This window comes from Heteronotia binoei, chromosome 10 (assembly GCF_032191835.1).
Source record: "Heteronotia binoei isolate CCM8104 ecotype False Entrance Well chromosome 10, APGP_CSIRO_Hbin_v1, whole genome shotgun sequence".
NCBI classification, from domain to species: Eukaryota; Metazoa; Chordata; class Lepidosauria; order Squamata; family Gekkonidae; genus Heteronotia; species Heteronotia binoei.
Genome location: NC_083232.1, coordinates 16,568,335 through 16,594,504, shown reverse-complemented (window position 1 = coordinate 16,594,504; position 26,170 = coordinate 16,568,335). Strand labels below are relative to the sequence as shown.

The 26,170-nt window shown below is 41.2% G+C and overlaps 1 protein-coding gene across 6 annotated transcripts in view; it reads left to right on the top strand.

Moving 5' to 3' along the window:
- The window catches only part of KMT2C (lysine methyltransferase 2C), a 247,842-nt gene that overhangs the window by 100,725 nt on the left and 120,947 nt on the right, over positions 1–26,170 (top strand). For 5 of the 6 annotated variants that reach the window (XM_060248022.1, XM_060248025.1, XM_060248024.1 and 2 more), the window contains exons 4-6: positions 10,310–10,519; positions 14,452–14,597; positions 17,087–17,196. In XM_060248022.1, the coding sequence (XP_060104005.1) occupies positions 10,310–10,519; positions 14,452–14,597; positions 17,087–17,196 (466 nt within the window). The remainder of the gene's footprint in view (positions 1–10,309; positions 10,520–14,451; positions 14,598–17,086; positions 17,197–26,170) is intronic. The other variant, XM_060248021.1, reaches the window with a different exon arrangement.

The window sequence follows — 26,170 nt, the reverse complement described above, 5'->3', positions numbered from 1 at the left end:
ATTTGCTGCCTTTATTTTTGTTTATGGAAGAAATGTAGGATCTAAATTTTCTAAATAAAATGAACCACCTTTGTTTAGGCCTTTCTCAGGGTTTTGGGGGTTTTTTTTGTATTTTGTGTGTGTGTGTGTGTCTACACCTGGAAGTCATGTCGACCTCTGGTGACTGACCCCTACTGGGGACCTGGAGATAATTCAGAGAGGTGGCTGAAGGGCTGCCTCTGTCCTCTGGACTGGTATTTTTTGGACGGTCTCCCATCTAAGTACAAACCACAGTCAACCCTGCTTAACTTCCGAGATCTGACATGATTGGGCTTGCCTGGGCTGTCCAGGTCAGGGCACCTTTATCAGATTTTGATCTGAATCTGATCTACATTCTGTTTGCAAAATGTCTAGCACATCTAGAATAGTCCTCTCAGTGGTACTTTTTTCCTTACTAATGTTCTGAGTAAAGCCCAGCAGAGTTAGGAACTGTAATCTGCCATTTGGAGCGTGTGTGCACTCACACAAACACAGAAGGTTCAAGGTGTTTTTCAAGAAATGTTTGTGCCTTAGCCGCACTACAATTTCACATAGGAGAGTAAGGCATTACTAGCACGATTGAGCGGCTGTTCCAAGACAGAGGGGTACAGTCAAATAGGCGTAGGCTGTTTCTCTCGCTGTGGGCCTTCAGCATGTGTTGGTTGGAGCAGGAATGCTCTACACAAAAATGGGCGTGAAAGAATCTAGATAAAAGATAAGTTTTTTCTTTTTTCTAAAACTTAGTATGTTTTTGAAATCTGTAGTATTTGGGGGGATAACTTGGTCAGTTACAGTTGCAGATTTCAGTTAATGCAGAATCAGAATTTTTAATACCTACAAAGAAATAATAATGACCTTATTGATCTGACATCATAATAAAATGTGAAGTGCTGAGTAGTGACATGTCAACTATTGCTCACTGGTCCCATCTTAAAATGTTGTTCTAAAAACATGCCAAATATATTTGATCCTGCTAGTTAGTCTTTGATTCACTTCAGTGTCTATTTGAAGGGTCTCTGCTATGCACAGTGCTGAATATTTGCATGTGGGAAAAGGCTTTTAAAAATCTCTTAATACTTAATTTGATAAATGAAAGTAGGCTTTTGTTTGCTCAAGCTGAACTGGAAAATATACATAAGATCCTTTATTTGCTCAAAGCCTAAGGCAGCCATCTTTTGCATGCCTGTGAATGAAAAGGCCCTGTTAAAGAGGTGGTTTGTGTGTGAGTAAACACAGATAGGGCCATGCTATACACATCTTTGTTGTTTTTGAATCAGTATAGAAGTCAAAATTAGGAGCAGGGCTTTTTTTGAGCAGGTATGCACAGGAATGCAGTCCTGGCTGGCTTGGCATTGGAGGTGTGGCCTAATATGGAAATGAGTTCCTGCTGGGCCTTTTCTACCCCCCAAAAAAGCCCTGGTTCAAAGTTATCATTAGTGTCCATAGGTCACACAGTGACAGAAATCCTGACGCTCTTCTGCAAGCAAAACTGCTTGTGTGATTCCCAGACTTTAGTTGATCCAGATAAGTACCGCAATGATACGCAAACATTTTTTCCCTTAAACTGTGTAGGAGTTCCTCTAAATATGATTCAGTTGGCTGTTACAGGGTCTGGTTTTTAAAGACATGAACAAGTTCTGAAGTTTTCAATATGTAATGCAATATCTTCAATACGTAATATACCTGATGAGTTCCTTCTGGGCTTTTTCTGCAAGAAAAAAAGAAAAAAAAGCTCTGGTTCGGAGTTATCATTAGTGTCCATAGGTCACAATGTGACAGAAATCCTGAAGCTCTTCTGCAAGCAAAACTACTTGTGTGATTCCCAGACACTTGCTTTTTCAGTTCACTTGCTCTCCTCCTCCTGCCACAATGGCTCATAGAGCTTTGATGTGGCCACTGTAATATCTTGTGCTATCTTTGTAATAGCCTCGTAAATATTTTATGCAGTTGGACCATTTTTAACTTCTGAATGCTGGGGTTGTCATATGGTCAGGCGAAATGCTGTCATGACATCATGTTGGTGACATTTCAAGTTGATAGTGGGGAAAGCTACTTAATGGGTCAAATGGCTTTTTTTTGTGTGTGTTCTGTTTCTCCGGTGGTGATTGATTTGTGTTAGGATTTCGTTTGTATTTCAAGTGAGTAATTGTGTAACTTTAAAGCAGGGGCTGTATCTGAGAGGAAGATTCAGTGGCAAATATGGGATTCAATGAAGTAGTTACTTCTGTATCATGCTATGTCAGCTACAGGACATCCATTTTTTTTTTAATCACAGAGGAACTTTTAAGAATTTTTATTTCTTATTTTTTTTTCAGTAGAATAAGTAAAGGTTAAATTCTAGGTCCTCAATCTGGGGAGAGCACATTGACTCTTGTAGGGGAATTGTGAGGGCTGAACCCTAGGAGTGAAGATGGTCAAATTCCAGGAGACAAGCAAAAGCTTTACGTCATTCCTGTCTGGCTGTTTTACATTTTTTGTTTTGGTTGCTTTTCCACTCCAAGATGGTAGAAGAGGCTCCATAGGTGCTGCTGTTTGTGGCAATGGCTACCTAAGCCAGGGGAATTCTGTTACCACAATTTCATCCTGTCATCTATCCGCAGAGAGAGTTGGTCTGGATAGACAACCTCCTTTATCCTTCCACCAGACCCAGCAGTCAAGTGGGTAGTGCTCAGGCCCATAGGCAATGCTAATTCCTTCCTTAGTATCCCTGCCATTCTGATCTATAAATAAATAAATAAATAAAGGATTGGGAAAGACTATATGGTCATAATTAGGTCTCTTCTCTGCCCCCGGGATATGAAAGAGGATTTAAAATGGGGGAGCCCTGTTGGTATGAAAGAAGGTATGGTGCTTGGTGGGTTGTAATCTGCTTTTGTCTGAGTGTATCATGTCCAGCAACTTATGTGTGTTGTCGAAGTGAACGTGTTATTAAGCAAAATGTTTTGCCCCACTACCTTTTAGATTTCCCTGTAGGAGGGGGTGAAGCAATACAGTTTTGCTTCGGTAGTCATTACTTTCAGATAAGAGGATGCATGTAGAGAGAAAGAGGGAGGAAGGAGGGGGTGTCCTGAGAAGGCACAATCAGTAGCTGAATACCCCTGGAAGCTTTACTGTTGCCTTCTCTGCCTGAAGCAGGTTGGGGGGGATGCTACTGAACAAACTGGGATTTCTGCATTTAGTTGTAATGACAAAACACAGTCAACAAGCCAACTGCAAATTGTGACTGTATTTAGAAGTCACGACAAATCTGTGTTCGTGACAAACAGTGACGCTGCTTGTTTGTTGTGCTTGCATACTCTCTTCCTTTCTCCCCTGCCCCCACATTGTGCAATGGAGTACAATTGAAACTGTCCTGGGTAGGGAATACTTCAAAATGCCATTTGCTGTGACACTTTTGAATACAGGTGCCTGGATCAGTTGCAGCTTGTTTTCTCCCATAAACTGTGCCTAAAGGGAGGAATGAGGGAGCACTTAAACATGGTGAGCAGGCCATGTTAATCAAGGCCAAAGAGAAGCTTGTTATATGATTTAGAATCCTGGGTTAGCACCAACTGACAAACCATGGTTTGTTGGGCATCCTGCCTTCAGACCTAACAATAAACCAGAGTTTTATGTAGTAGTGGAATATAAACAACCACTGTTGTTATGAAATGTAAATACAGCCAAGTAGCTTTTTTGATGGGTTCCAGTTATCAAAAGAAGTGTGATATTAGATTAACGCAGTCGCCTATCAGGTTTGGAGTCAAACAACAGAAGGTGAACATAAAAGGAAATCTTCTAAAACGTGGAAGGGGGTCCAAAAAGCCAATGTGGACGAACAGAGAACTCCGATACCTGCTAAGGGAGAAAAAGGAAACTTTCAAGGAATGGAGGCAGGGACTTACCTCTAAAGAAGAGTATCTGCAGGTTGCTAGGCACTGTAGGTCAACCATCAGAGAGGCCCAAGCTCATGGTGAGCTAAAGCTGGCCAGGGAGGCTAAATACAACATGAAAATCTTCTGTGGATATGTGAAGAGCAAACACAAGATAAAAGAGACAATGGGTCACTGTTGAGTGAAAATAGAGAAATTCTGACAGAGGACAGAAAGAAAGCAGAAAGGCTTAATGCCTATTTTGCCTCAGTTTTTTTCACTGAAAAAGAGTACAGGTGCATCTAGAGATGGTAGCAGGCAAGGTGCAGCATCTGGGCTGCTGATTAACATGGACAGAGTGGTAGTTGAGAAGCACCTGGCTACATTAAATGGGCACAAATCCCCTGGGCTGGATGGTTTGCACCCAAGAGTGTTCAAAGAACTTTCTGGAGAGCTTGCAGAACCTTTGTCAATAATCTTCCAGACCTCTTGGAGGACAGGAGATGTGCCACAAGACTGGAGGAGGGCAAATGTCATCCTAATCTTCAAAAAAGGGAGGAGAGATGACCCAGGAAACTACGGGCCAGTCAGTCTGACCTCTGTCCCAGGGAAGATACTGGAGCAGATTTTAAAGGGATCAGTCTGCGAGCACCTAAAGCAGGGGTCCCCAACCCCTGGTCCATGGACCAGTACCGGTTCGTGGCCTGTTAGCAACTGGGCCGTGAGCTGTATAATTATTTCATTATATATTACAATGTAAGAAGAAGAAAAAGATGACATTGGAGTTATATCCCATCCTCCACTCTGAATTTCAGAGTTTCAGACCAGCTCACAATCTCCTTTATCTTCCTCCACCACAACAGACACCCTGTGGGGTAGGTGGGGCTGAGGGAGCTCTCACAGAAGCTGCCTTTTCAAGGACAGCTTTGCCACAGCTGTGGCTAACCCAAGGCCATTCCAGCAGGAATGGAGGATGTGGAGGAGTGGGGAATCAAACCTAGTTCTCCCAGATAAGAGTCCATACACTTAACCACTACACCAAACTAAACTAACAGAAATAAGTGCACAATTGTATCATCCCAAAACCATCGCGCGCGCACACACACACACACCCCGTCCGTGGAAAAACTGTCTTCCAAAAAACTGGTCCCTGGGGCCAAAAAAGTTGGGGACCTCTGACCTAAAGGATAACATGGAGATCCGGGGGACTCAGCATGGATTAGTTGCCAACAGGTCCTGCTAGACCAACCTCATTTCCTTCTTTGATCGAGTGATGAGCTTACTGGATCAAGGGAATACTGTTGATGTTGTTTGGCTAGATTTCAGTAAAGCTTTTGACAGGGTTCCCCATAATGTTCTGATGGGTAAACTAGAGGACTTTGGATAGGACTCTAGGATAGTTAGGTGGATAGGGAACTGGTTGGAGAACCACACTTAAAGAGTAGTTGTCAGTGGCATTGCATCTGAATGTAGGGATGTATCCGGTGTGGTGCCACAGGGCTCAGTTTTGGGCTCTGTATTTTTCAATGCTTTTATCATTGATCTGGATGGGGGTGTGGAGGGACTACTTGTGGATGACACCAAATTGGGAAGAGCAGCAAATACGCCAGAAGATAGAGTTAGAATTCAGCGAGATCTGAACATGCTGGAAAAGTGGGTGGAAGTGCAATTTAACAAGGATAAGTGTTGAATTCTGCATGTTGGTAACAAAAATGAGAAACACACATACTGGATGGGGGATAGACTTCTGGGTAGCAGTGTGTGTGAACAAGATCTTGAGGTAGAGGTGGACCATAAGCTAAATATAAGCCAGTGCAATGCAGTGACATAAAAGGTGAATGCCATCATGGGGTGTATCAACAGAGGCACAACTTAAAGATTGCAAGGTGCCATAGTCCTGCGGTATACTGCATTCATCAGGCCACACCTGAAGTATTGTGTGCAGTTCTGGAGGCCTCACTTCAAGAAGGATGTGGACAGAATGGAGTGGGTGCAGAGGAGAGTGATGAGGATGATCTGGGGCCTGAAGATCAAGCCCTATGAGGGACATGGGAATGTTCAGTCTGGAGAAGAGGAGGTTGAGGGGGGACGTGATTGCTCTCTATAAGTCTTTGAAGGGCTGTCACTTAGAAGAGGGCAGGGAGCTGTTCCTGTTGGCAGCAGAGGAGGAGAGGACTCATAATAATGGGTTTAAGTTAAGGGTGGGAAGATATTGACTGGATATAAGGAAAAACTTTTTTACAGTAAGAGGTGTTCAACAGTAGAATCAGCTACCCAGGGAAGTGGTGAGCTCCTCCACACTGGCAGTCTTTAAGCAGCAACTGGACGAACACTGGTCAGGGATGCTCTAGGCTGATTCTGCATTGAGTAGGGGGTTGGACTAGATGGCCTGTGTGGCCCCTTCCAACTCTGATTCTATAATATTTAAGAAAATTGATCCTCAGAGTACTGTGTGTGTCATTGGAGGACATATTTGTTTTATTTACGTTATATTTATATCCCGGCCATTCCATACAAACTCAAGGCGGCTTACAGCATAAAATAGACAGTAAACAAAACTATTAAAACAATAAAACAATCAGATAAATAACAATGGTGCTACTTCAGGCAGATCATATAATATTTTCTTTCTCATGCACACAGATCCTGGGCAGTTAGTAATAAAAGCTTTATGGATCCAGATGTGGTGGCAGCCCTCTCCCATTAGATGTTATATGCCATCCGAAACAGTTCATTCTTGCAGGCCCTGTGGAACTGCGATAACTCCCACAGGGCCCTGATGGCTTCTGGAAGGGTGTTCCAAAGTATTGGGGCCGCAACTGAGAAGGCTCTTGCTCTGGTGGAGTTGAGCCTAGTCTCCTTTAGCCCAGGGACAGCCAAAAGATTTTGAGAACTTTATTGTATTGCTCTCTGGGGAACATGTGGGGCAAGGCGGTCCCGCAGATAGGTAGGTCCTAGGCCATTATAGGGCTTTGAAGGTTAATACCAGGACCTTAAAATGGATTCGGTATGCAACAGGCAGCCAGTGCAGTGCTCTTAGCACCGGCTGAATGTGCTCCTGACAAGGAAGCCCCATTAGTAGCCTGGCTGCAGCATTCTACACCAGCTGCAGCTTCCAAATCTGAGTCAAGGGCAGCCCCATGTAGACAGCGTTACAGTAATCTATTATTGAGGTGACCGAGGCATGGATCACCATTGTTAAGTCACTGCACTCAAGGTAGGGGACCAACTGCCGTGTTCGCCGAAGATGAAAAAAAGCATCTCTGGCAGTAGCTGCTACTTGGGCCTCCATAGTTAAGGAGGACTCCAGAAGCACTCCCAAGCTCTTAACCCTCGACGCTGGCGTCAATGGCGCCCCATCGAAGGCTGGTTGAGGAATCACCCTTCCCGAGCTGCTGCGACTTAGATAAAGAACCCCCATCTTCATTGGATTCAGCTTTAGCCGACTCAGCCTGAGCCATGACACCACGGCTTGCAGCGCCAGGTCCAAATTCTCTGAGGCGCAGGCGGACCGGCCACCCATCAATAGATACAGCTGGGTATAACTTTGTTACTTCACACTCATTTGCCCAACATATATTTGCACTGGCCAGTTTTACTATGAAGCAGAGTAAAATGAAAGATTTTGACTGCTATCATTTAACTTCAGTATTGCTTTTCCTATGGGAAAGGGGAATGTTTGGATTTTCTGCACCTGCCACTAAAATGGCTTGGGAGTGATTAGGTGGTTTGTGGGTTCCAGAAGGAACAGGGGAGCCATTGTGATATGGTGGTTAGAAAGTTGCACTAGGGTCTGGGGGACGTGATTTCAAATCCCTGCTCAGCCACAACAGCCACCACATAATGTTATTGATTTCACCATTTGTATAAATAGGGAGTTGCCCAAAAAGACCGCCACAACCACATTTAACTTTAAAAGAGGTAAATTCTCTGAGATGAGGAGGCATGTGAGGAGGAAACTGAAAGGAAAGGTAAATACGGTCAAAACCCTTGGGGAAGCTTGGAGACTATTTAAAACTATAATCCTAGAAGCTCAGATAAAATACATACCACAAGTTAGGAAAGGCACAAACAGGTATAAGAAGAGGCCAGCATGGTTAACAAACAAAGTAATGGAAGCTGTAAAAGGTAAGAAGGACTCCTTTAAGCGGTGGAAAACCAGTCCAAGTGAGATTAATAAAAGGGAACACAGGCAGTGGCAAATCAAATGCAAGACTGTGATCAGGCAGGCAAAAAGGGACTATGAGGAGCATATTGTAAAAAACATAAAGACCAACAATAAAAATTTCTTCAAATATATTAGAAGTAGGAAACCAGCCAGGGAAGCAGTGGGGCCCTTGGATGACCATGGGGTAAAAGGATTACTGAAGGAGGATGGGGAAATGGCTGAGAAGCTGAACGCATTTTTTGCCTCCGTCTTCACCGTGGAAGATGAGAAGTGTTTGCCTGCCCCAGAACCACTAATATTGGAAGGGGTGTTGAAAGACCTGAGTCAGATTGAGGTGACAAAAGAGGAGGTCCTACAACTGATAGACAAATTAAAAACTAATAAGTCACCGGGTCCGGATGGCATACATCCGAGAGTTCTGAAAGAACTCAAAGTTGAACTTGTGGATCTTCTAACAAAAATCTGTAATCTTTCATTGAAATCTGCCTCCGTTCCTGAGGACTGGAAGGTAGCAAATGTCACCCCCATCTTTAAAAAGGGTTCCAGAGGAGATCCGGGAAATTACAGGCCAGTCAGTCTGACTTCAATACCGGGAAAGTTGGTAGAAACCATTATCAAGGACAGAATGAGTAGGCACATTGATGAACACGGGTTATTGAGGAAGACTCAGCATGGGTTCTGCAAGGGAAGATCTTGCCTCACTAACCTGTTACATTTCTTTGAGGGGGTGAACAAACATGTGGACAAAGACCCGATAGATGTTGTTTACCTTGACTTCCAGAAAGCTTTTGATAAAGTTCCTCATCAAAGGCTCCTTAGAAAGCTTGAGAGTCATGGAGTAAAAGGACAGGTCCTCTTGTGGATCAAAAACTGGCTGAGTAATAGGAAGCAGAGAGTGAGTATAAATGGGCAGTCTTCGCAGTGGAGGACGGTAAGCAGTGGGGTGCCGCAGGGCTCGGTACTGGGTCCCATGCTCTTTAACTTGTTCATAAATGATTTAGAGTTGGGAGTGAGCAGTGAAGTGGCCAAATTTGCGGATGACACTAAATTGTTCAGGGTGGTGAGAACCAGAGAGGATTGTGAGGAACTCCAAAGGGATCTGTTGAGGCTGGGTGAGTGGGCGTCAACGTGGCAGATGCGGTTCAATGTGGCCAAGTGCAAAGTAATGCACATTGGGGCCAAGAATCCCAGCTACAAATACAAGTTGATGGGGTGTGAACTGGCAGAGACTGCCGAAGAGAGAGATCTTGGGGTCATGGTAGATAATTCACTGAAAATGTCAAGACAGTGTGCGTTTGCAATAAAAAAGGCCAACGCCATGCTGGGAATTATTAGGAAGGGAATTGAAAACAAATCAGCCAGTATCATAATGCCCCTGTATAAATCGATGGTGCGGTCTCATTTGGAGTACTGTGTGCAGTTCTGGTCGCCGCACCTCAAAAAGGATATTATAGCATTGGAGAAAGTTCAGAAAAGGGCAACTAAAATGATTAAAGGGCTGGAACACCTTCCCTATGAAGAAAGGTTGAAACGCTTAGGGCTCTTTAGCTTGGAGAAACGTCGACTGAGGGGTGACATGATAGAAGTTTACAAGATAATGCATGGGATGGAGAAAGTAGAGAAAGAAGTACTTTTCTCCCTTTCTCACAATACAAGAACTCGTGGGCATTCGATGAAATTGCTGAGCAGACAGGTTAAAACGGATAAAAGGAAGTACTTCTTCACCCAAAGGGTGATTAACATGTGGAATTCACTGCCACAGGAGGTGGTGGCGTCCACAAGCATAGCCACCTTCAAGAAGGGGTTAGATAAAAATATGGAGCAGAGGTCCATCATTGGCTATTAGCCACAGTTTGTGTGTGTGTATATATATATATATATATATTTGGCCACTGTGTGACACAGAATGTTGGACTGGATGGGCCATTGGCCTGATCTAACATGGCTTCTCTTATGTTCTTAACTGGGATTCGGGTGACCTTGGGCTGATAATTCTCAGTCTGACCTTTCGGAAAGGGTTTAGGAGATAGGTGTGAGTTCTCAACATTTGAGAAATGCTGGTGTAATGATATATTTCTCATCATTTAACAGATGTTTCTGGGGTGAGAACTGAAGATGAAGTTGAATTTAATTCACGTTTTTATACATTGGTCATTAATATTCTGTTGGATAGCAAGATACCTATTTGATACCTATTTGATCAGTTCTAGTCCTGTGTCTTCAGTTAAATGCTTTTAAAAATTGTTCCTTTTTCCCCTCTCCATGTCTCTAGCAGAGAACATCTCTGCGTCTTTTGTTACTGTGGGGAACGAAGCTCATTAGGACAAGGAGAACTTAAACAATTCAGTCCAACACCAGAGTTTATCACTCCATGGAACAACCAGGCTTTAAAGAAGAGTGAAACTGGGGAAGGCAACGATAGCATTTCTGAGAGTACTCCAAGGCAGAACTCGGTCCCACGCAAATCAAGAGGACAAAAGAAGTAAGGCTTTCTATCCTTAACAGTATAAAATGCTCTATTTAATGTAGTAATATGGAGTGTTTTAAAAAATGTAAACAGTTCTAAATTTGTTAGCATAGTCGTTTTCATTTGTCCACACAGGAGCCAGAAATCAAAGAACTACATTTCTTACTTGCAAAATGTGTACATCTTTGTCAATAAGCAGTATTGCAGAAGCACTAAAAGTAGAATCTAAAAAAAAAAATTACAAAGAAATGCAACTAGAAATGCTAGGGGTGGCAGTACTTCTTTGTCATCGTGTGCTGAATTGAATGTTCAACTTTGATGTGGGAAATCCCATTGCAAACCGCTGAGATACGAGCCCTTTGGAATAACCTTGGAAAAGTCATTTGTCTCTCAGTTCAGCCTACATTGCAAGTTGCTTTAATATTACAGCTTTGCCTTCCTTTGATTGAAGGACATGATACAAACGCAATGAATAAATACCTTTCTAGTTTTCTTTCTCTACAGAAACATGTTTTGAAACTTGAAGAAATAGCTTTTAATTTGCTGACTAGAGCCTTCTGTGTAGTTAGTAATCCCATTTAGAGTTGCCAGGTTCCCCTGAGCCACTGGCAAGTGATGGGGAGGTAGGATTGCCAGATCCAGGTTGGGAAAGTCCAAGAGATTAGGGGATGGAGTTTGGGGAGGATAGGAACCTCAGTGGAGTACATTACAGTAGAGTCCACCCTCCAAAGCAGCCATTTTCTCTAGGAGAACTGATCTCTGCAGTCTGGAGATGAGCTGAAATTCTGGGGGGGGGGGGGGTCCCCAAATCCCACCTGGAAGCTGGCATCCCTAACCCATTTGGTAGCTACTAGCAGGCTTTGAATTCAGCAGGAGCTCACAGGAGAGCAGCTCCTGAATCTTTCTAACAGTTTCCCCTCCTCCTCTCCATCCTGTCCATTGAATAGTAGGTGCAGCTGCATAACAATCCCTGGATGAGCTCCACCACCTATTTTTCTACAAAACGACCTCTGACTACTAGTGTTATCTAATAGTATTTTATTTGTATATTAGTGTTTGCATCAATAGATTATTTAATAACTGTTTTAGAGGAAATAACATTTATATAGTCCATATTTAATGAAAATGTTTATTATAGTTACGGAAATGAAATGTAAAGTGCATTAGTTATCAGAAAGCAAGGTGTTTCTTTTTGTTCAGCAGATTTCAAAAAACATCATTATGATGTTGAATTTATTTTGCTTTTATCCTGGGCAGGCATCTTCTTAATGGGCTGTTTTGCTACCCTTTGGATTCTGTTGTGCTGGCTGATTAGTAGAGGGTTTTGTAGCCTATGGGAAAGTGCAAAATTAATTTAGCTTGGAACAGCTAACCAGCTCTGTCCCCTGAGGATGGTGATGTAATCATACCCAAGTGCCATGCTGGCTGGCATCCAAGGTTAGGTACTAAAGTGATTGTTGTGTTGGAGATCTCTGATTGGTGGGTTGCCCTGGACCCCTGCCAGTAGAATGAAGCAGTAAAGTAGGAAATGAAACAATAACAAAGAGAAGCAGCCCTTTTAAAGGGACTTAAGGTGGACCGTTTTAAGGAAAACCTGATTTTTAAAAAGCGTACATCCTTGAACTACAAAGAAAGGCAGGATATAAATGTTTTAATAAATAAGATTGAATACCTATATCTTTTTAAAAATTGTTCTCTATTTATACCAATCATAACTTAATCATTTTTATCATAAATGTCAAATTATTATACTTAGTAATTTTCAATTTGGTATTCAACCTTCTTGGTCACTCTGTAGATTGGGCTTCCCTTATATATAAAATTTCTTCCCTTTACAGAAAATTATAAACAAGCAAATAGTTAATGTTTGTATTGAAAGCTTGATTTTTTAAAAAGTCTTCTATGCTTTCCCATCAGGCGTTGGTTCTTTTTTGTATCATCTACTAATTTTTTGTCATGGATTTTTAAAATAATATAATATCATTTACTTAATCTGTTTTTGTGCTGCTGATATGAGGCCCCTCACGTTGGCTCACTGCATTAATAAAATGTAAGCTATTCATAAATATTAAAATATCACTACAAAACCCAATTGCAACATACAATAAAAGAGAACATACCACTGCCAACCAATGAAGGGTGTTCTACAACAAAAAAAAGACAGTGCCTATACTCATTGCCCAGGGTAGGGAATCTCACAGCCTAGTGGCGGTAGTTAAAAAGGCCCTCTGACATAGGGTTGCCAAGACCCCAGTGTTCCAAAGCAGGGGCCTTCCGTGTGCACACGACACAATGGCATCACCTGGAAGTGATGTTATCGTGCTGGCCGTTTCCGGGGAAATACTGTGGTTTTCCTGGATGCTCTAGCCATTTGGGAAGGAAAAACTCTATGGTACCCATTGTATTATAGAGTTTTCCCTCCCAAATGGCTAGAGTGTCCGGGAAAACCATAGAATTTCCCCAGAAACGCCTAGAGTGGCTGCTGTGCAACGTCACCGGTGCAATGATGTTACTTCTGGGTGATGTCAGCACACCAGCAACATAGGGGGAGGTTTCCCCCCAGCAGCCCAATGTGGGCCAGCGGGTTGAGAACCTCCCTCACCCGGACTGGGGGCTTGGCAGCCCTACTCTGACATAAGTCTTCCAGCAGCCTTATCCCAGACAAGGCAGGTTCCTGTAGGAAGTCCTCTCTCATTGTTGGGATTCAGGTTGATGTGGGAGATACACTGATAATTCCAAGGTGTAGGCATGTTCTGTAAAAAAGTGATCCACTTTAGTGATCCACATTAAGTTGTGTAGTAAATTTGTATGAGGATCCCAGAGCCATGGCCTTGCTACCACACACTTAGTCATACATAGAACAATTTACACAACTCAGGCCCCCACAGTATGACAAAAAGGTAGAGGCATTGCATAAGGGTTACCACAAATCACATAGATCTTCATGAACGCAGTTTGCTATGCAAAAGGAAAAGACAGAGCATCGCTCTTCCAGTATTACCTGAGTCCTTTCTGTAACATTTGAAGAGTGTCAAAATGGTGGAAAGCAGTGCTAAGCACATCATCTGCTACTGTAATTTTGTTGTTAGCCTCCCTGGGCCTGGCTATCAGGAAGAGTGGTCAAAAATCTAAATGAATGAATAAATAAAATTATACTGTTCTCCTCTCCCTCATTTTATCCTCATAACAACCCTGTGAGGTAGATTAGGCTGAGAATGTATGTCTGGCTCAAGGTTGCCCAGCAAGCTTGGGGGAGCAGTTCCTTGCAGATTCCAAAAATAAGGAAAAGATACATTCTTAATATGACCCTAGCCGCTATATTTGCAGAAGAGCAATGTTACTGAGGCACAAATATGTTCCCCAGCTGCCTATTTCTGTTCGAGACTCACTAATACTTATGAGGAGAAAACCCACACATTTCCTGAGGAAGAGACACACCCTTTCTCCCCTTAGATGATTATTACTGAAAATAAAAATAAAGTTTATTGTAAACATTTCCAGCTCTGCAGTGACATTCTTTGTTCCCATATGTTCTGCAGAGCTGCAGCTTTGGATAACAAAAGTCTTTGTGGCCAGTTATTTTTCTTCTTTTTAGACCCCCAGCTCCTGTTCCCCTCTTGACAACATATATAGTTTGCTGCAGTCCTAATTATGTGGATGGGTATTTGTTCAGAATAAATTAGATGTAGACGTTTATCTGATTTAAAAATGTGTTATAAATTGGAGTTGCCCTAGAATTAGCCAGGTTTATCAGTTGGACAAATGCGGTACTAGCAATATAATCTAAAATGCAGCCATTTCTTATTTCGCTAAATATATTTGTCAGATGCTCGAAATGATGCTCAGTTCATTTATTTTTTCCAGTGCTTTAAAATAACATAAACTATCCTGCAATTCAAATCATGGTAGTTGCAGTAATATAACCAACTCTTATGTCTCATACGCAGGGAGAAGTCTCATCAGAGTGTAACATCATGTACAAGTATAAGCACTCAGACTACTCCTGATGATCAAGTAGTCAGATTCTGGGATGAACTTAAAATGGTTGGCCTACCAGATGACATTGATGTCCAAGCCTTATTTGAGCCAACAGGTAAGGAACTAACTCCCAAGTAGGGTTGCCAGGTGCTCACCATGCTCTGGTGGGGGATAAGAGGGAGCCTTCTGGGAGTGGGGTGTGGCTCCACTCCCCAAACAGCAACATTGCTGACACAGTGACATCACATGGAAGTGACATCACAGAGGGACATTACATGCCAACACCCTAGTTTGAGGACAAAAGTCTATGGCAAAATTGCCCTCAACCCATACAGTTCTGCCCTCATACCAGAGTGTCACAGTATGGCATCCCTGATGTGATGATGTCACTTCCCAATGATGTCATTACATCAGCAACATTGCTGTTTGGGGGTGGTTTCCTTAGTTGGCCAGTGGTGGGCAGAAGTCCCCAAAAGCTTGGGAATTGGAACCCTACTCCCAAGATGGTTATTGAAGAGAGCATCTCCCCAATTCAAAACAGTTCATGTTTTGCTATTTCAATAGTATGGGTGTTTATAATGAAATATATAGTACTAGAAATGATAGTAAAATACAGCAGCAATATTATAGCTGTATAAATATGGGCCTTTTATCATAATATCAGTACTGAACCTGCAGATTAAACACTGAATTATTGCCATAAGGGTATGTTGTAGGATCTGCCATTAATACTGAAGTATAAATTTTGAGTTTTGCTGTCGGGCTATAAATGACTTTGTTCACCTGTAACTGTTTTATTTGATGTTTAATGTATATGAAGATGCATTATACTGTGGCAAACCATCTACTCTAGCTGATATTGGGCAGAGGTCTTTCCTAGACTTGGTACCTGAGATGTTTTAAAACTGAAATGCCAGGGATTGACCCCAGAATGTTTGCTTACAAACACCTGAGCTATAACTTAGTTATTTGTAACCTTAAAACATGTGGCTTCAAAATTTGCTCTTACCTCTTAGCTTTGTAGAACTGAGTAACAGTTGTTTGTGTATGGATATATATTCATCATAGACGTATTTGAAAATATTTGCATACTAATATTTGGTGCTCAGGATGTGTTAGAGCTAGTGATTCATACTAAGGCAGAGCCAGCTTTCCTCAACTAAAATTACAATAAAATTATTGGCATGATCCACACATAATAGCTGCCCATAGTTTGCCACTTCATGAAGGACACTGGGGAAATTCTTGGGCTTGCATGTGGCCAGTTAGAGATTTTTTTTAAAAAAATGTTACATTTATATCTCTGCTTTCGACCTGCATGAAACTCAGAGTTGCATACACAGTATTTCCAGTTGGTTTCCTGACCAGGCACAGTTTATATCCAGAGCTGCTTAGCTATCACAAGCTTGCTGTTGTCAAATACTTTCTGAACTATACTCTGGTTTTCTAGCAAGTTGTACTCTGCTTTTACATCCTAGCTGATTTTCTGTGAAAGCATCCAAGGCAAGTAATTTTCCAGGTTTACTTGCAAACTGGTAAACTGTAGTTTTCTGTCATGCACGAGTCATGCTGTAATGTACCATGAGGAGAGGATCCTGGAAACGTCCAATTCAGGCTATTAGGCAAGTGTTGCTGAAATATTTAATTGCCGTGTATACACATCTTAATAGGATGGCTGTCGAGCTGCAGTAGGAGGAAGGGATGCAACCTCTCATGAAAAAAATAAGATACGAATCTACAGCCTTTAGAAAAACAGTTGAGTTAAATAAATGTGATACACTCTTGATTAATTTATATAGCACTTTCTTCTTAGAGACAGCTCATATGAAGGCAGGCCAAGGAAACCCCCTCTAACTGTAGAGATGAATCTCTTGTGGATCTTTGGATTGCAAATAAATCTCTCACTTCTCAGAATACACTCGTAGATTAAAAAAATGCTGTTACTTCTCTACCAATTCTTGCTGTAAGAGGCTGTGAGCCGAATGCTGAACCATCTTTCAGTTATTGATTGGAAGAGAAAGATTATGCTGCAAGGTTTTTTTTCAATCCATAAGCTACCCTAAGACTCTTCTTTTGTTTCTGGCTTGAGATTTTATCAAGTTAAAACAAACCCAAAATTTCTAAGCATCTGTTTCGCATTTTCTACTTTGTTTTCTCATTCTGAACCAGTAAGACAAGCACTGTTAAGCAAAAATGGTTTCTCAGGAGAGGGGGTGGTTGCCCATGCCTTGAAATAGGCAGTGTGTACCCACTCCTAAATAAATCTACTTTGGATCCAGGAGACTTGAGTGTTGTCCAGTCTCAAATGTACCATTCATGAGCAATGTGATTGAACAAGTGGTGGCTGGACTCTTGGATGAAACAAATTGTTTGGATCCATTCCAGTCTGGTTTCAGACTTGGCTATGAGGCTGAAATAGCCTTGGTCACCTGTACTGGGAGCTGGATGGGGCGGGGGACCGCAACCCTGTTGATTCTCCTACGCCAGGGATGGCCAAACTGTGACTTGGGAGCCCTGAACTGGGCAGAAAGGTGGCTTTAAAAAATTGAAGTACAAATTAAAAGCTGTAAGCCTGACCCATGCATTTACTGATCATCCCGTCAGGTCACTGCTGGGCTCATCACCGCTGTGCGGAATGGTCACTGGGAGCATGCCAGACCGAAGAGTCGCTACCAGTGAATGTGGACAAAGCCGTTGTCTCAGGGAGCACAAAAGTGAGTTGGAACTAATTATGTTACCACGCTTCAAACTGAATTTGTCATACAAGTATAAAATGTCATGAATGCAAAAAAAAAAATGTTGTTATGGCACGTGTATCTTCCTAATTCAAAATATGTGTTCCCTCTGCATGCAGTATGTTCTCCAAGTATTAATTTTGGCATTAGAACAAAAAATGGGGGGAAGGGAGCATTTTTATTTTTCCAAAGGAGACCTGTTCTGTGAACAAATATCCTGATAATTGTTGGAAGTATCAATTAACTAGGACTTGGTTTGCTTCTTGTGATGGTCTAAATAGTACATCATGTTCCCAAGAACTCTTTTGCCAGGTATGTGTGACTCAAGACAACCATAAATCATTTTCCTTCTTATCTCTTAAAGATGCCAAGCAGGATGGAGTCCTTTAGGTCAGCAGTCCCCAACCTTTTTGGCACCAGGGACCGGTTTTGTGGAAGACAATTTTTCCATGGACCGGGGGAGAAGGAATGGTTTTGGGATGATATGGCTGTGCACTTTATTTCTATTTGTTTGGTGTAGTGGTTAAGTGCACAGACTATTATCTGGGAGAACTGGGTTTGATTCCCCACTCCTCCACTTGCACCTGCTGGAATGGCCTTGGGTCAGTCATAGCTCTGGCAGAGGTTGTCCTTGAAAGGGCAGCTGCTGTATGAGCTCTCTCAGCCCCACCCACCTCACAAGGTGTCTGTTGTGGGGGAGGAAGGTAAAGGAGATTGTGAGCCGCTCTGAGACTCTGAAATTTGAAGTGGAGGGCAGGATATAAATCCAATGGCAGCATTTTCTTATTATTATTTCTACTTTGTAATATATAATGAAATAATTATACAACTCACAGCCTGGTTGCTAAAAGGCCACGGATCGGTACCTGTCCAGGGGTTGGGGACCCCTGCTTTAGGTGGTTTCTCCATTTTGAAGCACTCAGACAATGCTACTGGGAGTATATAATAGGCCAAGCTCACTTGCTGGCTCAGTAAGGTTGATCATAACTAAAACTAATAAGTTTATGAAGTCCTCAAAATACTTTTGAAAAGCAGTGTCTGAATAATGCCACAAACTAATAAAAGGAAGATTATAATGCAGCACTTTGATACAATACTTTATTTGTTACGTACAGGCTAAAGCGGTTGTTCTTTCTTATTTGGAAAACGTGTATACCACCTCTCCAGATGTGCTGGAGACGACTCACAACAAAAATACAAAACCAAGTAAACAAACAATAAAACATATCAGTAAAACAAAACTAATTAAAAATGTTGATAAAAGCAAGCCAGGGCATAAAAGTGCATAAAACACAGTGTGAATCACAATGGTACTAATGTGACTAATAACTCTTTTTTTAAAAAAATAATAATAATTCCAGATGGGTAATTGTTAGTCTGTGGCTGCAAAATAAAGCAGGACTGCAGTGGCACCTTAGAGACTTAACAAAATTTATTCCAGCACGAGCGTGTCAACTCACTTAATCAGATGCTTGATAAGTTGTTGGTATTTAAGGTGCCTGGACTTCTTCATTTTGTCCTTCTTTGAGACTGTCGAACCACAGACTTTTATTTATTTATTTATTTATTTATTTATTTGAGATTTATATCCCGCCCTTCCCACCAGGTGGCTCAGGGCGGCTTACAACATATGACTTCCATGCCATATTACATGCTGCTTTGGAAAGTCCTCTCAGTTACACAACCATGTTGGTATGGGGGTGGAAGGTAAGATTGCCATCCTCCAGGTAGCATCTGAAGCTCAGGCTATTATAGTTGATGTCCAGGTGATCAAAATCAGTCCCCCTGGAGAAAATGTGTGTATGTGTATGCATGTACGAGTGTGTGTATGTGTATGCATCTGTACGAGTATGTATATGCATCTGGAATTCATGGTGAGCTCTGGTGACTGACCCTACTGGGCGGCATGGCGAATATTCAGAGAGATGGCTGAATAAATGCCCCACCTCTGGCTCTGGTATTCCAAGGAAGATCTCCCATCCAGGTATTTGCCAAAGTTGATCCTGCTTAGCTTCTGAGATCTGATAAGATCAGGCTTGCCTGGGCTATCTAGGTCAGGGCTAGTTTAACAAATAAAATGTCCATTTGCCTTCACTAATTGTGAGACTGCAAGCTGTATGAGGATATTTTACTGAAGTGTTTTACAAATATGCTTAAACATGTTTTCTTCCATGTAAGGCATGTATTTCAACAGGGCTGCTTTTAGGGTAGAACAGCAGCATGACCCATATATTTTTCCAAATTAGCAGTGCTTACTGTCTGGATTCAGAGCTTGAATATCCAGGGGCTGAAGCCAATGGTCAGTTTTGGGAAGGTCATACAGTATAATCATTATTTAGTATTCTATGCCACAGGATTTTGACCATTTGTCCTCTCTTTGTCTTGCCTTTAATAGTTTACAAATAGTATGTTATGCCAATAAAGGTTATTGGAACTGGAAATAGTATGGTTTTAGCATTGCAGGTGGCTGGGAAGGTTTCCCGTAAGTGACTTATTGGCATTTTTTGGCTTTATCACTCAGATCTGTGTTTGAGGACAAAATAGCTGCTAAATTTATGAAACTGAGTGGAGACAAGTTATTTGGTTAGAATATGTTTAGAGAATTTATGTTAATTCTTTGTTTGTAAGAAATCTCTTCCAATGGAGCTTAAAAGTATTTTGAAAAGACATTTTCTCTGAACATATCCATAATATGAGAAAAGGGGTGAGAATACATTCCAGAGAAGACAGGGTGTTCCTGCATAGATCGAACCAGTACCAGACAAATAAACAATCATATTTTTGCTAAAGGATATTATGCTGTCCTGTTGCAGTCACATCATTTGCCATGAAAGACTCTTGCTGTATTTGGAAATTCAGGAACAATTTGAAGCTTTATATCTGTGATACTTATACACAATTAAACCAAAATAATGGCATTAGGCTCCTGTTCCAAATAGGCTGTTAAAACAAAAATGAATAGGCTTTCATCATTCCCTCCCCACTCCAGGAGTATATTAATAGACTCCAAACACAAATGAAGTATACATCATTTGGAATGGTCTTGTTGTGCAGTTGTGCTCGAGAGTAAGATAAATGTATTTTAAGCGTATCTTCATTTGTGTCTCTTTATCTTGAGTTCTACTTCATCATGGTAGTATGTGACAGAATCCCAAAGCTGGCTTATTACCATGAATCACTGTTATGCTGCTAACGTTTTCAGTATTTACTTTGCACTATAACATTTATAAACAATAGTATTGGATCACTGTGATTATTTTGGATGTGGGAAACATGGAATCTTAGGATCTTTAATAGTCATATTTCTTGAACTCTGAGTGGTGTCCATTGGAGAATGTGGAGTGAAATGCAGATTTTGTAAAAGTCCAGATGTTAGTGAAAGTACAGGATTGAATCTTATGAATTGTGAGAGCCTTGGCAGATCTCTGCTTTCCCATTCCCCTAGCAACCCCTACTTCTCATCACTCTTCACTGTTGTGTGGCAAAATGTATTACTTTCAAGAAGTGCCTAGACTATGAGGGCAAATTGCCCTCCACAGACGGACACTGTGAAGTGTCTTTTTGTTGTTGTTGTTTTGTAAAAGTCCCAATTTTTATTTGAGTTGCCAGGAATTCTTGAAGCAAGCACATTTCAGTCACTCATTGTACCTTAGAACTGTACTCAGCATAGGGGCTAATTGCTTTGGATTCAGTGGCTGAGACATCAACTTCAGGTCCACTTTGACAGTGAAATAGCCATCTCAATCAGTATTATCAAAGTCAGCCATTGAGATGACTGCCACTTGTTTGGCTGTGACTTCTGCATTGCTAGTCTCAACTTCACCAGCAGACCTGTTGATCCCAGCTGACTCAAATTCGAAGGAACAAGGTGATTCTCAACTGTTTATGCATGAGCATATGCTTAGTTTCCATTAGAACAGAGATGGAAAAAAGTAAGTCTAGCACCAATCACAGACTACCATTATCCCTGTCTGGATTTTCTGTTTGGGCTGCTCTATGGCAAGCATCTGTTGATGAAGGGAGTTCACCTAAACTAGCCACTTATTGAATCTGCAACCACAGAAGCATGGTGAGAGCGCACTCTTGGTGCTGGGCAACATTCAACTGAACCCTAGCTGCTGTGGGATTTGGTGGGGCTCAGTACTTTTCAGCACAGTTCTGTGGAGGAATTAAATAAGATGCCAAAAAAGTTGTTCTTATCACTCTCATTTGCTAATAATAAAAATGTCTCATCACTTTAGGAGAAAAAAAATGAAAAGTTCCCGCAACGGGAATATGAGAATATCTATCTCTTACTGCTGTAAATTACAACCTGTAACTTTGCCACTCTTAACACCAGTGTAATCTAGACTGAGAAGATTTAGGATGCTAACTAGAGATTCCACTGCTCCCCTAACACAGAAACAGTTGTAGAGCTGCCTTAGACTGAGTAGTGATCTATCAGTTCTCGATATTGTCTGTTTGAATTGACATACAAAATATATTATCTGCCATTGGGAGGAGGGGCTGTAGGTCACATACCTTACAAGCAGAAGGTTCCAGGCTTGGCTCTGACATCTCCAGTTAAAGTATCAGGTAGCAGATTCTGTGAAACATTCCAACCCAAGATTCTAGAGACCTGTTGCCAGCCGGAGTTGATAATATGGAGCTTCATAGACCAGTAGCCTGATTCAGTCTATTGCAGCTTCATGTGGAAAGGATTTATGGGGGAAAGCCAGCAGGAGCTGGAGGGCAGCCAGTTCAGGATGACTCATCCCTAAGTGATAATGGGTAAATTGGTATGGGTAACCTAGATGGCGATTGGCTAGAATTGACTGTGAGTGTGCCAGGAAATTATAACTGTTAAAGAGTTCAGTGGGCCATTGGGGAAAGCATATGCCAAGGATGTTCAGAGAAGAAAATAGAATGTAGGCTCTGGAAGCTTTTGAGTTAAATTTGGAATGTGGAGTGCTTGATATTAAATGAAAACATAGTGAGCATTCAGAAACCTAGTCAGATTAGGAAAACCACTAGGATATGACTATTCCTGGGTATAACCTATATAGGTATGACCAAGAAGGGTTTATTGAGGAAGAAGCGGTTCTTATGTCATGAGTGCATAGAGTTGGATAAACTAAAAGCCTAGGAGGAATAGACTCCACAAAATAATTTCTGTGGTGGTGAAGTAGCAGGCTTGAAGGGTAGCTTAATTTTGCTAATCACCCACATGAACAAAACGCTGAGGATGATTTTGAAGTAGAGAAGTTCAATCTCTGGCATCTTCAATTAAACGGGGAACTAGTGAAGAAAATTGTGTAATATGATTCGATGATGATGAATTTTATCGTTTTAGAATTTTAATAGAATTTTAATTACATTGTTAATTTAGTCTTGTCAATTATTGTTTAATGAATGTATTGATTTGTGTTGTTAGCCGCCCTGAGCCTGCTTCGGCGGGGAGGGCGGGATATAAATAAAACGATGATGACGATGACGATGATTTCAGCTACCCCCCCCCCCCCACATGTACTGTGTAAATTTGCGTTCATGTCATGAGAATAAGATAAGAATGATAATTTGTAGATACCATAAATAGTTGTGCCTTGGAACAGTTGGTCATGGAGCCAATTAGGGGACTTGATCATGAGTGGTGCTTAGGACATAGCATGAGTATATGTTGTTAAATTGTTTGGGGGAAGTACTCCCAGTGCTATTAGATTCGCCCCCAAAGTTCAGCAGGACCACACATGATTTCAGAACAGGAAATTTCTATTTTAAATCCTAAGGGGAAGAGCCAATGTGGTGTAGTGGTGAAGTGTGCGGACTCTTATCTGGGAGAACTAGGTTTGATTCCCCACTCCTCCACTTGCACCTGCTGGAATGACCTTGGGTCAGCCATAGCTCTGGTAGATTAATGAAGGATAGATCCATCAGTGACTGTTAATCATGATGACTGTATGGAACCTCCAGGATCAGAGGCTATAGTACTCTGAATGCTAGTGCTGAAGTCAATAAAAGGAGGAGGCTTGGGCCTTTGTGCCATTTGTAGATCTTCCATGGACATCTGGCTACTGAGTGAAACAGGATGCTTGGCCAGATGGATACTAGTCTGATTTCACGTTACGGTTTTTTTTTTTAAATAAAGAGATCGATTAATAGATCTCTTGCAGTAACATTTGGTTCGGCTGTAAGTATACATAAACACAAGACCAACCATATAATAGGCTCTCCCTGGCTCTCCCATTGCTTCCCATATTTTTACCCTTTGCTCTGTCCAGTGCAACTACTAATGAGGGAAGAGGAGGGGCAGTTGTGTGGGTATGGTCATTGTATTGCCTAAGACTGTGGCAATTATTCTGATTGCTTTTTCATTGTTGCCCATGGAACATTTTTAGCTGTTTCTGCAGATTTCATACTTTTGAGGTGCTAATGGCAAGGGTAATTTCACTCTAAGGTCTACTTTTTGGTACTCTCAGCTCTTAAAAAAGAAAGAAAGAAAGAGGTTTATTTCTAACAAACATTTTTTTCCTGTACTAAAATACTGTTCCAGTTTTGGAGTACAGTGCCAAAACATGTCTTGTAGGAGATATTCTGTGTGAATGCATACTTGGCAGTGAAGCAAGAAAGTAGAGGCAGTCTTGTTAAGAGTTTTTACTTGCTTTTCGTAACTTCTAGTCTATGGGAAAAGGCCCATTTCTTGAACTCTACATTTTGTATGTCAGGGTACTGGAATGAAGGAAGAGAGGTTGTTGCTACAAAGGAATTTCAAAGAGGGTTTGATGCTGAATAAGATCAGAAGTACAACAGATGCTTGGAAGCCCAGAAGCTTTGGAAAAAGACAGAATGGCAAGGGCATCCAGAGAGAAACTGACAGAGAAGCCGCAACAGTACAAATACAAAAAGCTTGAAAGGCCCATCGAAGATGCATAAAAGGAGCTGTGTTCCTCAAGGAATTTTCACTGTAGGCTTCTTTTATCCACCAGCACTTAGCAAAGTTGTTTTGCGAGAATTCTGAATTAACATATTATCATTTGTTTTAAAAGAGTTTTTATTCCTTTTTGCATAATTGAGTAGGAAACACTTAAAATATAATGGATGCGATAGAAGAACTACTTTTTGGTAGACTTTTTTTGGAAAGTAGCTGGAGGCTCTAGAGGTAGAATTGAGATGACTGTTCCTTACTAAGTGCCTGGTTTCATGACCTACTTGTTTTCCTTTTGTGTTTCCAGTACAGGTGAGATGTTTAGATTACCAAGCCAGTTTTGCAGCAAACCCAGGCTATGTCCCCCTGTGCTAGTTCTTATATTAATGGGGTTAGGTGGGCTGATGCTTTGATTAAAAAATCACCCCCCTTCAGCTTCTCTGACGGAAGAGGAATCTTATACTTTTATTTTATTTACAGAATTCATATGCTTCCACATACTATTGCAATAGGAATGGTTCTTGGGTACTTCATTCAGAATGCTAGAGATATCATATTTACTCACAAGGAAGATAATCCTGAATGTAAGACAACCTACTTAAAAATGTTATGCACGGAGACACAAATTATGTAAGAGACGCCAATGTAAGGTTCCCATTTTCTGTGGCGTGTATTAGACCTGTCTGTTGGCATGTGACAAAATGGTACCAGACATATGACAGCTGTAGCTTATAAATATTTGGAGGTCTGGATTGTATAAAAACATGTTAAATATACTGACCGCAATTACATTTATTATTTGCATATTGTATTTTCTTTAGGTAAGGGGAATAATCTCTTCAAGCTGTTGGGACAACTTGTGAATATATTTCTGTAATTAATTGTGCAGGATTTTAGCACAGACACACACATCAGTTCTAGTATAACAAACTGTAAGGTCTACATGAGTCAGTTTGATGATAAATACTGAAGAAGCAGATTGTTTGGGTAAACTGCAGAAATTACATGCATTTGCAGCTTCACTGTAGCTTCACCTAGGATCTTAACTGGAAACATCCACAAAAGGTTGTCAAGAAACGATGCAAGACTGAAACCTTGAATGCCCTTTCGATAAAGTCAGACAGGGCAGTTTAAATTCAGCCCGCAATAAAATATCTTCATTGAACTGTACTTTGGGGTGTTGGGAATGAACTTGTAAAAAGGTCTGTTTCTTAAGTAGAGTGGAATGGGGATTTTTTTTCTTTACTTACTGATTTATAAACTTGAAATGACATTTGAGTGAGAATATGTGGTTGCAATTTGTATTCTAGAAAGAAATATTAAATATTTGCACTAATTATATCTATGAGTCTCCTGTGCCTACTTGTATTGTTCTATGACATATTTTGCTATCTTTAGGAAATGTTAATTTGTGTTATTGTAGACAATGAACAGCTGGAAGATCTGACTATTAAAGTAGCTATAAACCTAGCTGTGCATGAAGTAATGTTGTATGCACAGTACACTCCTTCCCCCATAATTACTTACAGTTACAAATAGTTTAACTGTAACAAAAGCAGATAAAATATTGGGTGGCAAGTAGATGTGTCACTTCTCATTAAACTTGTGAACCTTAAGGATGGGATGCAAAGATTTAAAGTCACTATGCTATGTATTTCTGAAGCTACAAATAGGAATTTTTGCAGTCATCTTAGTACCTTTAATGAATAGCAAATTGTTGTTCAATCACAAACTTAGAAAAATCACTATTAGCATCAAACTCATCTCTTCCATCCATAACATCAGGGCTTTTTTTGAGTAGGAACACACAGGAATGCAGTCCCAGCTGCCTTGGCTTCAGGGGGTGTAGCCTAATATGCAAATGAGTTCCTGCTGGGCTTTTTCTACAAAAAGAAGCCCCGTGCGAAACAATGGTGATGTCAGGGGGTGTGGCCTAATATGCAAATGAGTCCCTGCTTGTCTTTTTCTACCAACCCCTCCCACGTAACATATTGGACTACATTACAGGATTGCTTCCAGAATTTGTAAGATAGCAACATATTGAGTGCTTAA